Source organism: Dendrobates tinctorius, unplaced genomic scaffold (genome assembly GCF_039654945.1).
Source record: "Dendrobates tinctorius isolate UK_male_01 unplaced genomic scaffold, ASM3965494v1 ptg000082l, whole genome shotgun sequence".
In the NCBI taxonomy this organism is placed as follows: domain Eukaryota; kingdom Metazoa; phylum Chordata; class Amphibia; order Anura; family Dendrobatidae; genus Dendrobates; species Dendrobates tinctorius.
This window is the reverse complement of record NW_027361750.1, coordinates 23,842,925-23,857,078: the sequence shown is the minus strand read 5'-3', so window position 1 is coordinate 23,857,078 and position 14,154 is coordinate 23,842,925. Positions and strand designations below refer to the sequence as shown.

The 14,154-nt window shown below is 46.5% G+C and overlaps 1 protein-coding gene across 1 annotated transcript in view; it reads left to right on the top strand.

The window, feature by feature from the left end:
* Positions 1-14,154, top strand: part of TGS1 (trimethylguanosine synthase 1) — a 125,906-nt gene that overhangs the window by 31,615 nt on the left and 80,137 nt on the right. Inside the window, 2 exon segments of the mRNA XM_073583983.1 lie at positions 8,990-9,107; positions 10,123-10,209. Of these exon segments, the coding sequence (XP_073440084.1) occupies positions 8,990-9,107; positions 10,123-10,209 (205 nt within the window).

Here is a 14,154-nt window from a genome sequence, read left to right as displayed (position 1 = left end):
CAGATCCCCTGGGATGTCTATAGATGCGGTTTGGAGGAGGGTGGAAAGTTGATCTTGGTGACAGATTCTCTTTAAAGCCTCACCAATGAAGCTATTCTTTGTACATGTACTATACATATTACCATATTTTTCGGACTATAAGACGCACTCTTTTCCTCCCGAAATGTTGAGGAAAATGGGGGGGGGGGGTGTCTTATAATCCGGATGTACCGGCTGTGGTGGATAGGTGGGGGAACGATTAAGGTGGATCAGTGGGTCACAAGAGGCAGGAGCCGGCGGCTGCGGCTAACTCCTGTGCCCGCTGCTAAAGAGCAATGAATATTCACTGCATTCCACACCCATGGGCTTGAAGGGTAATGAATATTCATTTCTTTTTGGTATCCTGGTATGATTGGCCCCATCCTTATCCTGGTATGCATGGTCCCATCAGAAAAGATTAAAAAAAACAACAAACCATTACACTTACCTTCCTCCTCTCCCTCGCAGTATCCTGCTCCTATGCCAGCAACTACTTTATGCTTGTAAGCAGCGCATGGCAGGGACGTCATGCGCTGCTCACAAGCAGAGCACTACTGCCTGAATACTCACCGGGACTGTTCATTGCAGAGAGTAGTGACACTGCAAGGGAGCGGAGGAAGGTAATTGTAATTGTTTTTTGTTTGTTTTTTTTATCTTTTCCGATAGGGCCATGCATACCAGGAATGGGATGGGGCCAATCATACCAGGAACGGGATAGGGCAGCACGGTTGCTCAGTGGTTAGCAATTAGTTGAATCCCACCAAGGACAACATCTGCAAAGAGTTTGTATGTTCTCCCCGTGTTTGCGTGGGTTTCCTCCGGGCACTCCGGTTTCCTCCCACACTCCAAAGACATACTGATAGGGAATTTAGATTGTGAGCCCCATCGGGGACAGTGATGAAAATGTGTGCAAACTGTAAAGCACTGCGGAATATGTTAGCGCTATATAAAAATTAAGATTATTATTAATCATACCTGGATAAGGATGGCGCCAATCATACTTGGACGGTATGGGGAACCTTCATACCAGTATAGGCATGTGTATCAGGATGGGGATGAGGTAATTGTAGACCAGGCTAGGGATAAGGAGGCATGCATATCGGGATAGGGATGAAGGGGCCATGTGTTGTGAGTTCATTCTCCCCTTCACCTTTGATGTCTGATGAACTCCCTTTGCTGGTGAAGAGAGGTAGTGAAATTGATTGGGATGGGAAGAACCTGTCATCTGAACAGGCGGAGTGTGATTGGACATCTGGAATTTCTGAGTGGATATAAGGCAGCCGACGCCCTGCAGGGCTGCTGGTGATCGTTTCTGCTCTGAGCTCTTGCATCCAGCTTAGTTCCTGTCTACTAAAAGCTAAGTTTTTGCCCTGCTATTATTCCATGAGATTTTGTCTGGTTTCCTTAGTGTTTGTATTCAGCCAGTCCTGGTTGGGACTGGCAGAATTCCATTTTTGTCTCTGATCAGTTGATCTCTTTGCTCTGTTTTCACAATATACATGAGTGCTGATATAGTGATTTTGAAGTCTAGCGACTTCAGGGCCTTTTTCCCTATCAGACGGTTGGGACATTTTTGGTGGGGTTTTTTGCGGATTGCAGCCAGCATCTTTTCTGTCCTGTCCTATCTAGTTAGTTGGGCCCCATCGTTTGCTCAGCCTGTCTTTCTGTCTGTGTTTTGTGTTTTCATCTGTTTTTCACCGACAATACATGTTGGGGGCTGTCTATTGCTTTGGGGTCTGCTCTGGGGCAGTTTAGATTTCCCCTTTCCTTGTTTAGGCTTATGTAGTTCTCCGGCTGTGACGAGGGGTCTAGGGCACCGTAGGAACCCCCCACGGCTACTGTTAGTTGTGGTGTATAGGATCAGAGGTCTGCAATCCGATAGCTACCAACCTCTCCGGTTTTCTGGACGTAGCTTGTATTTTTGTTTTCTCCTCCTCCGGTGACTCATTCATAACAGAATCACCAGCCATACCGCAGATTCTAGGGTGCTCAATAGCAGGAAGTAATTTTAAAAAAAAAAAAGTGTCAGAATTTTTTTTTTTTGGTGTATATTTTTTCCTCTATTTCTCTGAGGCCGTAGGGGGAATTTTTTCTCAATGGAGATTGATCATGTGGAGCAGCTTACTGCTGAAGTGCGGGGAATTTCCGCCTATCTTGCTCATTCACATGCTGCTGAACCAAAGATCCCTACTCCTGATGTGTTTTTTGGGGATCGGTCTAAATTTCTGAATTTTAAGAATAATTGTAAATTCTTTTTTGCCTTGAAGCCTAACTCATCGGGGAGCTCCGCGCAGCAGGTTAAAATTGTCATCTCTTTGCTGCGCGGCGATCCCCAGGATTGGGCGTTTTCTTTGAAACCTGATGATCCTATTCTGACTGATGTGAACGCGTTTTTTCATGCCTTGGGGTTGTTGTATGATGAACCTAATGCTATTGATCAGGCTGAAAAGGCCCTGTTGGCATTGAGCCATGGTCAGGAGGATTCTGCAGAGTTGTACTGTCAAAAATTCCGAAAGTGGGCGGTCCTTACTACCTGGAATGATGGTGCCTTGGCCGCTCTCTTTCGGAAGGGTTTGTCAGAAACCGTAAAAGATACTATGGTGGGATTTCCTGTCCCCTCTGGTCTTGACGATTCTATGTCATTAGCCATTCAGGTTGATCGGCGTTTGCGTGAACGCAAAACTGCACTAGAGGTGTTGCCACCTGTTGAACAAATGTCTCAACCTATGCAATGTGATAGAGTTTTGTCTAGGGCGCAACGTCAGGCGTTCAGAAGGTGTAATAAGCTGTGTTTTTTCTGTGGAGATGCCTCTCATATTATTTCTGTCTGCCCTAAACGAGAGAAACGTTTTGCAGACACATTTGCTGTGGGTGGTGTTCAACCTAAGTTTCTTCTGGCAATTACTCTGATCTGCTCCCTGTCCACATTTTCCGCTAAGGCTTTTGTGGATTCGGGAGCAGCTCTGAACCTGATGGACTTGGATTTTTCTAAACGTTGTGGGTTTCCTATGACACCTCTGCGACGCCTATCCCTTTGAGGGGTATTGATGCTACTCCTTTGGCGAAGAATAAACCTCAGTTTTGGACCCAGGTGGTAATGCGGGTCGCCCCAGACCATCAAGAAAATTGCAGATTTTTGGTGTTGCATAATTTGCATGATACCATCGTTCTGGGGTTTCCCTGGTTGCAAATCCATAAACCAGTTTTGGATTGGAAATCTGTGTCTTTGGTGAGTTGGGGTTGTCGGTGTGCCCTTAGTGACGCTCCTATTTTCTCCACCTCTCCCCAGTCGCATGATGTTCCTGACTATTTGGCTGATTTTTATGATGTATTTAGTGAGATTGAGTCTGCGTCTTTGCCTCCTCATAGGAGTTATGACTGTGCAATTGAGCTGAGCCCTGGGTGTAAATTTCCCAAGGGTCGACTTTTCAATTTATCTGTACCCGAGCACGAGGCTATGCGATCCTATATTAAGGAGTCGTTGGAGAAGGGTCATATTAGACCATCCTCTTCACCCTTAGGTGCTGGGTTTTTTTTTGTGGCCAAGAAAGATGGTTCATTAAGGCCTTGTATTGACTATCGTTCCCTCAACAAAATTACTGTTAAATATCAGTATCCATTACCCCTGATTTCTGATCTATTCTCCAGAGTTAAAGGTGCTTGCTGGTTTACCAAGCTTGACCTCAGGGGGGCGTATAATCTTATTCGCATTAAGCAGGGGGATGAATGGAAGACGGCGTTTAATACTCCGGAGGGACATTTTGAGTACCTGGTGATGCCTTTTGGGCTCACTAATGCCCCTTCTGTCTTCCATTGCTTCATGAATGATATTTTCCGAGACTTCGTGGATAAATTTTTGATCATCTATCTGGATGATATTTTGATCTTTTCCAAGGATTGGGACTCTCATGTGGAACATGTTCGGACTGTGTTCCGGATTTTGAGGGAAAATTCCCTGTATGTCAAGGGCTCGAAATGCCTTTTTGGTGTACAGAGGATTTCATTTTTGGGATTTGTTTTGTCTCCGTCAACTATTGAAATGGACCCGGCCAAGGTACAGGCCATTTATAATTGAGTTCAGCCCACTTCTTTGAAGGCCCTCCAGAAGTTTTTGGGTTTTGGTAATTTTTATCATAAATTTATAGCTAATTTTTCTGGTATTGCCAAACCATTGACTGATTTGACTAAGAAGGGGGCTGATGTGCTGAATGGTCTCCGGAGGCTGTTTCTTCTTTTCAGGAGCTGAAGCGAAGGTTCACTTCTGCTCCGATTTTGCGGCAACCTGATGTCTCACTCCCGTTTCAGGTAGAGGTGGATGCTTCTGAGATTGGTGCAGGAGCTGTTTTGTCCCAAAAGGATCCTGTAACATCTAAAATGAATCCCTGTGCTTTCTTTTCCCGAAAGTTCTCCCCATCCGAACGTAACTATGATGTGGGGAATCGAGAACTGTTAGCCATGAAATGGGCATTTGAGGAGTGGAGACATTGCTTGGAGGGAGCTAAACATCAAGTCGTGGTCCTTACTGACCACAAGAATTTGATTTACCTGGAGTCGGCCAAACGCTTGAATCCTAGACAGGCTAGGTGGGCCTTGTTTTTCACACGTTTTGATTTTGTGGTCTCTTTTCTTCTGGGCACTAAGAATGTCAAGGCAGACGCCCTCTCTAGGAGTTTCTTTGCTGATTCTCCCATTGTGACCAAGCCTGCTACCATCTTAGGTGAGGGGGTAGTTCTTTCTGCCATCTTGCCCGATTTGAGACGTGTTCTGGAAGAGTTTCAGGAGGACAAACCTGAGCGTTGTCCCATTGGAAAATTGTATGTTCCTGACCAGTGGAGGAAGAGAGTGATGTCTGAGGTTCACTGCTCCGCATTGGCTGGTCATCCAGGTATTTTTGGTACTAGAGATTTGGTGAGTCGGTCTTTTTGGTGGCCTGCCTTGTCTCGTGATGTCAGGAATTTTGTGCAGTGAAAATGAGGATGAGTGACCTCATGGAGATCAACATCCAACACTGCGGAGACACCATCACATGTTTCTCAACGCAGTGATTCTAGAGCAATGCCCCCATCCCTTATGGGAAATATGCAAAAACATGTAAATCAATCAGCCGCGGAGACACCATCACATGTTTCTCAACGCAAGCAATGACTAGCCAGGTCTTTCACCGGGAAGGAACAACCACGGGAAGGGCAGTCTCCAATGAAGGAAACCACCTATGCCAAAACATGGTATCCATCCACAGACAGCTGTTTCGGGATATTGCCCCTCATCAGTGTGGAGTAGGAAACTGGCTAGTAGGAGCAATGCCTAGTAAAAGACTGTGAAAATGAGGATGAGTGACCTCATGGAGATCAACATCCAACACTGCGGAGACACCATCACATGTTTCTCAACGCAGTGATTCTAGAGCAATGCCCCCATCCCTTATGGGAAATATGCAAAAACATGTAAATCAATCAGCCGCGGAGACACCATCACATGTTTCTCAACGCAAGCAATGACTAGCCAGGTCTTTCACCGGGAAGGAACAACCACGGGAAGGGCAGTCTCCAATGAAGGAAACCACCTATGCCAAAACATGGTATCCATCCACAGACAGCTGTTTCGGGGTATTGCCCCTCATCAGTGTGGAGTAGGAAACTGGCTAGTAGGAGCAATGCCTAGTAAAAGACTGTGAAAATGAGGATGAGTGACCTCATGGAGATCAACATCCAACACTGCGGAGACACCATCACATGTTTCTCAACGCAGTGATTCTAGAGCAATGCCCCCATACTCCACACTGATGAGGGGCAATACCCCGAAACAGCTGTCTGTGGATGGATACCATGTTTTGGCATAGGTGGCTTCCTTCATTGGAGACTGCCCTTCCCGTGGTTGTTCCTTCCCGGTGAAAGACCTGGCTAGTCATTGCTTGCGTTGAGAAACATGTGATGGTGTCTCCGCGGCTGATTGATTTACATGGTTTTGCATATTTCCCATAAGGGATGGGGGCATTGCTCTAGAATCACTGCGTTGAGAAACATGTGATGGTGTCTCCGCAGTGTTGGATGTTGATCTCCATGAGGTCACTCATCCTCATTTTCACAGTCTTTTACTAGGCATTGCTCCTACTAGCCAGTTTCCTACTCCACACTGATGAGGGGCAATACCCCGAAACAGCTGTCTGTGGATGGATACCATGTTTTGGCATAGGTGGTTTCCTTCATTGGAGACTGCCCTTCCCGTGGTTGTTCCTTCCTGGTGAAAGACCTGGCTAGTCATTGCTTGCGTTGAGAAACATGTGATGGTGTCTCCGCGGCTGATTGATTTACATGTTTTTGCATATTTCCCATAAGGGATGGGGGCATTGCTCTAGAATCACTGCGTTGAGAAACATGTGATGGTGTCTCCGCGGCTGATTGATTTATAGGAATTTTGTGCAGTCCTGTGGGACTTGCTCCCGGTCTAAACCTTGTTCTCGCTCTAGTGGGTTGTTGATGCCTTTGCTGGTGCCCAGGAGGCCATGGACCCATATTTCAATGGATTTTATCTCTGATATGCCTGTCTCTCAGAGAATGACTGTTATTTGGGTGATTTGTGATAGATTCTCTAAGATGGTCCATCTTGTACCACTCCCTAAGTTGCCATCTTCCTCAGAGTTGGTGCCCTTGTTTTTGCAACAGGTGGTTCGCTTGCACGGGATTCCTGAGAACATTGTATCTGACAGAAGAGTTCAGTTTGTTTCTAGATTTTGGAGGACTTTCTGTTCCAAGCTGGGAATTCAGTTGTCCTTCTCCTCTGCGTTTCACCCTCAGACCAATGGACAGACGGAGAGAACAAACCAGACTTTGGAGTCGTATTTGAGATGTTTTATTTCTACTGATCAGGATGATTGGGTTTCATTTTTGCCCTTGGCCGAATTTGCTTTAAATAATAGAGCTAGTTCTACCACTTTGATGTCACCTTTTTTTTGTAACTGAGTTTCATCCTCGATTCTCTTCAGGGCAGGTGGAGTCTTCTGCCTGCCCAGGTGTTGACACTGTGGTGGAGAGAATGCACCAGATTTGGGACCAAGTGGTGGATAAGTTGTCTCTCTCCCAGGAAAAGGCCCAGTGGTTTTCCAACCGGCATAGGACCATTGGGCCCCGGTTTTAAGGTGGACGATATGGTTTGGTTGTCATCAAAGAATATCTCTATGAAGGTGGCTTCTCCAAAGTTTAAACCTAGATTTATTGGACCTTACAAGATTTTGGAGATTCTTAATCAGGTCTCTTTTTGATTGGCTCTTCCTGTTACATTCAAGATCCATAACGTGTTTCATAAGTCTCTGTTAAAGAGGTTTGTTGAACCAGTAGTTCCTGTGGTGGTACCTCCTGACCCTGTATTGGTTGAAGGTAATGTGGAATATGAGGTTGAGAAGATACTGGATTCTCGTCTGGCTAGACGGAGACTCCAGTATTTGGTCAAGTGGAAGGGTTATGGCCAGGAGGATAATTCTTGGGTCACTGCATCCGATATTCATGCCGAAAGATTGGTTCGTGCTTTTCATCGGGCCCATCCTGATCGCCCTGGTGGCGTGGATGAGGGTTCGGTGACCCCTCCTCAAGGGGGAGGTACTGTTGTGAGTTCATTCTCCCCTTCACCTTTGATGTCTGATGAACTCCCTCTGCTGGTGAAGAGAGGTAGTGAAATTGATTGGGATGGGAAGAACCTGTCATCTGAACAGGCGGAGTGTGATTGGACATCTGGAATTTCTGAGTGGATACAAGGCAGCCGACGCCCTGCAGGGCTGCTGGTGATCCTTTCTGCTCTGAGCTCTTGTATCCAGCTTAGTTCCTGTCTACTAAAAGCTAAGTTTTTGCCCTGCTATTATTCCATGAGATTTTGTCTGGTTTCCTTAGTGTTTGTATTCAGCCAGTCCTGGTTGGGACTGGCAGAATTCCGTTTTTGTCTCTGATCAGTTGATCTCTTTGCTCTGTTTTCACAATATACCTGAGTGCTGATATAGTGATTTTGAAGTCTAGCGACTTCAGGGCCTTTTTCCCTATCAGACGGTTGGGACATTTTTGGTAGGGTTTTTTGCGGATTGCAGCCAGCATCTTTTCTGTCCTGTCCTATCTAGTTAGTTGGGCCCTATCGTTTGCTCAGCCTGTCTTTCTGTCTGTGTTTGTGTTTTCATCTGTTTTTCACCGACAATACATGTTGGGGGCTGTCTATTGCTTTGGGGTCTGCTCTGGGGCAGTTTAGATTTCCCCTTTCCTTCTTTAGGCTTATGTAGTTCTCCGGCTGTGACGAGGGGTCTAGGGCACCGTAGGAACCCCCCACGGCTACTGTTAGTTGTGGTGTATAGGATAAGGGGTCTGCAATCCGATAGCTACCAACCTCTCCGGTTTTCTGGACTTAGCTTGTATTTTTGTTTTCTCCTCCTCCGGTGACTCATTCATAACAGCCATGTATATCAGGATAGGGATGAGGGGCCATGTATATCAGGATAGGGAAAAGGGACCATGTTTATCATGGTAGGGATGAGGGGGTCATGCCCACCAGGATAGGGATGAGGGAGCCATGCACACCAGGATAGGGATGAGGGGCCATGTGTATCAGGATAGGGATGAGGGGGCCATGCATACCAGGATGGGGATGAGGGGCCATGTGTATCAGGATGGGGATGAGGGGCCATGTGTATCAGGATAGGGATGAGGGGGCCATGCATACCAGGATAGGGTTGAAGGAGACATGCATACCAGGATAGGGATGAGGGGCCATGTGTATCAGGATGGGGATGAGGGGACCATATTTACCAGGATAGGGGATATTAAGTACAGAATTGACCACATTTTTTGCTTCAGTTTTTTTTCTCCCTAATTTCTTCCTCTAAAACCTAGGTGCGTCATATGGTCCGAGGCGTGTTATAGTCCGAAAAATATGGTAATGAAGACAATATTAAATGTATTAGTGTTCTTATTACATATATTAATTTTCTTCCTTCAAGTTTCACAGGTTTTCAGGAATACATCACCAAGTGGACAAACGTCAAGAAATGGACAAGATGATGCCGACGATGATGATGATGAACCCCCAGAGTGCAAACAGGCTAAAATCAAGAGGAGGTAAGGTGTAGTTTTAACCCCTGCATTTTTGCAGTGATCTTCAATGTATACCTGGTATCGGAAGCTGGCTTGTACAGGCTGGACTAACTTCCAGCATTTTCCCTGGTGTTCATGGTGTTTCTAAAGTCCAGTAGAGAAGCTTGTGTGAGAAAGGAAAACAGAAGCCAACTCCCGCACTGCTCTGATAGATTATGGAGTTTTGAACCTTACATGCAATTACAGCTTTTTTTCCACACTTGTGGATTTTAATTACATCTAAATAACATAAATAACATTTGGACAAGTTTCATCCTGCAAATTGGACTGCACATTTGTTTTCTCAAAATGGCCCAGAAGCACTACAGATGAAACTTTGTATGTAAAAAAAGAAGCGTAAAAGCCATCCCACCAACGATAAAATGTACCCACTCGGGATGGTCCTAACCTCTAGTATTAAAACCTTACCATGTGTCAAAAATGACTTCAGTGTGAATAAGGGCCGAGAAGGATACAGTGCACACAAGCGCTTGGCCTCCCTTTCTAGAGGTTAGGACCGTCTGACTGGGTACACCTCAGCGTGAGGGATTGCTTTTATCGGTTTTTTTTCACTCAAAAGCCTTGTTTACGAAGTACCCTATGTTATTTATATGCACTATTGCTTTTGCTTCTTTACCGCAGGGTGTTGGCTCATTTTCTTTCTATCTTAGGTGTTGTCTGTTTAGTGGCCAGTGTGAACATGCTTCTACGCGCTTCATGTATGCCAATTTATACTCCAGATCATTTCTTTGGGTTTTGCTTATCCGTAACACAGTGTGTACTGTGTGTTATACGTTTCTTACAATGCTATCATTTGCCCACATTTACCACTGTGTGCCGATTCTTTGCCACACATGAGGGGCATCAGTCTGAGGTGTACTGCTGGCAATACTCCTGACGTAATCATCTGACTGGATTTAAGACGTGACGTGAATAATCTATGAAAAAGTGAAATAAAACCACTTTCGTAAAAACCCTCAAATTTTCTTTCTTTCCTTAGCCATGAACTGGATGCTGAAGAGAACCCGTGTGATGTGGCCGCTGAACTCTCCACTGTCTTGGGGCTAAAACATGGCACAGGACAGAAGTAAGTAAATAAATCTTGATTTCTGATGTCATTGTAAAATCTGTTGTAAATGTGAGAGAAGTGACTAGAGGAACAACAAACATTTTCTGCTGTGATTTGTCTTGTTTCTCGTTGTCCATGCAGTTCTGGTGAAGGAAACCTTCTGCTCCCGGTGTTGTCATATACACCACTCAGAAAAAGTCAGGGACATTTGGCTTTCTGGTGAAATTTATGGAAAACCAAAAAGTTCACGCTACAGTGATATTTCATCATGAAAGTAGGGCATGAAGTAGAAGCATGCAATGGTGATTTCCTCATCTCTAACAATTTATTGAAACGGAAGGCAACAACAGTGATCAGTATACCCGCCAAAAGAATGTCAGTGTCTCAATAACTTGTCATGTGGCCTTGAGCATCAATTACAGCTGACAACGACGTTTTGTGCGGTTGACAAGTGGAGTTATTGTCTGCTGAGGCATGGCATCCCACTGTTCTTGAAGGGCGGCCCTCAGGTCATTGAGGTTCTGGAGTAGAGTTACGAGCCTCTACACGGTGACACAGATAATCCTATAGGTTTTCTATGGGATTATGGCATGGAGAAAGTGCAGGCCACTCCATTTGAGGGACCCCAGTCTCCAGGAGATGTTCCCTAATGATGTGACTTCGATGAGCTGGAGCATTGTCATTCATGAAGATGAAATTAGGCCTGTGTGGTTCATGCAGAGGCACAATGACTGGATTAATGATTTCAAGTAGTAGTAACTTGTCACTGTACCATTCACAAAGTGTGAGGCAGGATTGTATTGACTAGACCCACCTGCCCACACTAACACCACCAAAGGCCCATTTGGTGATAACAGTAGCTGATGCATAGCGCTCTCCTTGATGTCTCCTACATTGTTGGCAGCTATTATTTCTGCTCAGTGTAAATTGACTTTCATCAGTGAACAGCACTGACGCCCCCTGTTCTCTCGTCCAGCGTAGATGTTCCCTGGCCCAGTTGCTGTGGACAGGTACCTTTGCAGGTCGTCTAGCACGCAGACCATGCTGATGTAAATGGTTTAGACTGGTCTGATGTGATATTTGGGTGCCTCTCACCTCGCTTAAATGTACCTGGGGTTGTGTGGCATTCATTATCTGATTCCACAGGGTTCATAATGAAGCAGTCATCAGTGTGGGATGTGGCCAAAGGACATCCACTTCTTTGCCTTTCTGTGACTCTTCCAGTCTCTGTATCTCTGTTGTCACCTGCTGATGACCCAGTGACACTCTAAGCTCAGTGGCCGCTTCCATCTGAGAACATCCTGCTTGAAGCCTCACAATGGTGAGATACTGTTAATTAATGGTTAGGTGTCATCTTGGTTTCATGATGTCAAAATGTGACCAGCGTGATGAGGAGGACTTTCTAAATCCAATTCTAATTGAACCTCAAGATTTATTGGCCAATTAATGGATCAAACATCTGTTGTGACTTTTACCATTAAGCTCCTTGTTAGAGGACAGCAAGTTGTGCGAAAACTACTGAAACATTGAACAGGTGGACATGTGCCTAAAACAGTTTAGAGATGGTCAGATTAAGTTCACCTGGAAAGGTTAGAGCAGGGTTCCCCAACTTCAGTCCTCAAGGCCGACCAACAGATCATGTTTTCAGGATGTCCTTTGTATTGCACAGGTGAAGCAATTATCACCTGAGCAATACTAAGGAAATCCTGAAAACATGATCTGTTGGTGGGCCTTGAGGACTTTAGTTGGGGAACCCTGGGTTAGAGGACATTTTAAAGGGAATCTGAAGTACAGGTGATAAATCACCTATTCTCTGCCTTAACATGTTCCCTGGATACAGGTCAGGAGCCCATAACACGGAGTTACTGAGCCTTGCTTTACATGAAGAGGACTTACACTACACAAAAAAAGTTAGGGATATTTGGCTTTAGGGTGAAATTTCAGGATGATCTTAAAGGGAATCTGTCACCTATTTTTTCCCATATAAGATGCGGACACTGCCATCTGGGGCTTATCTACAGCATTCTGTAATGCTGTAGATAAGCCCGCGATGTAAACTGAAAGATAAGAAAAACGAGTTATTACTCTGTCGCCTCATTGGGGGACACAGGACCTTGGGTGTTATGCTTTCTGTCCACTAGGAGGCGACACTATGCTTAATCTGAAAAAGATTTGGCTCTGGCTCCTCCTCCACAGTATACACCCCTGGGCAGCATCTGCCTTACCTCAGTTTTTGCTTAGTGTCGCAAGGAGGCACACCTAAGAAGATTCTTCTTGACACAAATGAAGAAAAGAGGGTCTCTCTGAGACTCCCGGCATGGCTCCCTCCTCGGTCCTCTTTTTAGCGGTAACCGGTTGAGGTAGAGATGGCTCTTCCCCATGTCGCTCCCTCCCCAGCCCTTCGGGTGCATGGTTCGAGGTCGAGAACCTCCCTCCTTCCCCAGGCCCTGGGCCTTTTGGGTTGAGGCTGAGGTGAGGAAGAATTCCTCCTGATGGCGGTGAAGCGCCCTCCCTAACCCCCTCTAGGGATGTTAGGTTGAGACGCCACAGGTAGGAGCTGTGTTCACAGCGCTAACTTTATTGTAGCCCCAGCACTGCTGTGGTCTGCTATGGGGCCGGGGGCTGTCATATTTGGGCCACAGTATGCAGGGATTCCTGTCCCTGCGGCAGCGTTAGCCCTCTAAAGGGGTCAAAAAGACCCTTCACAGGGCTGCGCTGCGTATATAGGGGCGCCCGGGCGATATGGCACTCATCCGGGGGGTTTTGGTTCGTTTTCCGCCCCCCTCAGGACTACCGCGCCGCTCTGGAGCCCTTCACGGGCAGGATTTTGTACTTTAGACCGCGGCTTCGGCCTAAGCCGAAGCCGCCGCCCTTGTTACTGCCCCCGGCCTGCCCCCCTGGATGATGATAATGACGCTGCACAGCGTCATACAGGGGGCGGATCGAGCCAGGAAGGCGCGGTTTTGCCTGTCTGCGCGCCCTTTTTCTGCTCTCCGCCCCTCCTCCCTCCCACCTTTTTACCTCAGGGAAGACAGCAGCGCTGCTATATTACTCAAGAACACTGCACAATCTCCAGGGGGCGCAGAACCGAATTTTTTCTGCTGGCGCCGGATCTAGGAGCACACCGGTGGGGTAAGGCACAGCAGGATATTATCCTGCTGTGGACGCAGACTCCCTATAGGTTCCCTATAGCGCTCCTCTGCATAGCCACCCCTGTAAGGTTTTTGGTCATAGAATAACCTGCCGGCACTCAGTGCACTATGTCGGTCTCCAGGTCCGAAGGAAAAAAAAAAAAAGAACATGTTTATCTGCTGTTACGCAGTCTGTTTAGCCTGCAAAGCCAATCTTCCCAGTTGCAACATGCACCGTACTGCTAGAGTTGTTCCCAAAATGCTGGGTCAGTGCCCCAAGAGGCTCCTGTCACTGTTTCAACTCCACTGACAGCCGGTATGGGCCGCATCTATGTCACAGTCCATAGATACGCTGACTTCCACATTGGTTCAGGCTATGCAGGGTCATATCCCAGCTATAAGCGGACAGGCAGTCCCTGGCAATGCTAGTAGTGAACGGTCCCATAGGTCACGATCAGCTACGTCCTCCCATTGCTCACGGTCGTCCCGCTCTAGGCAGAGACACCGTAATTCTAGGTCTCCTAGACCGTCTTGTTCCAGAGACGGGCGCAGCAGATCTCCACAGAGATCTTCGGGCATGGAAAAGCGGCGGTCCAGATCTCCATCCAGGCAACGCCTCAGTGATGCGCAGGATTCAGAGGGCATCTGTGACTCCGAATCAGAAAAGGAAACATAGGAGTCTCAGGCTCCTTGTCCTCCTAGCAATACAGCGCTAGTTGAGGACATTATCACTTCTATTCATCGGTTTTATCCGATGCTCCCCAAGAACCCCCAAAACATAAGATCTGTTTTGAGGGGTCCCTGAAGTCCCTAAAGTTTTTTTTTTCTGATC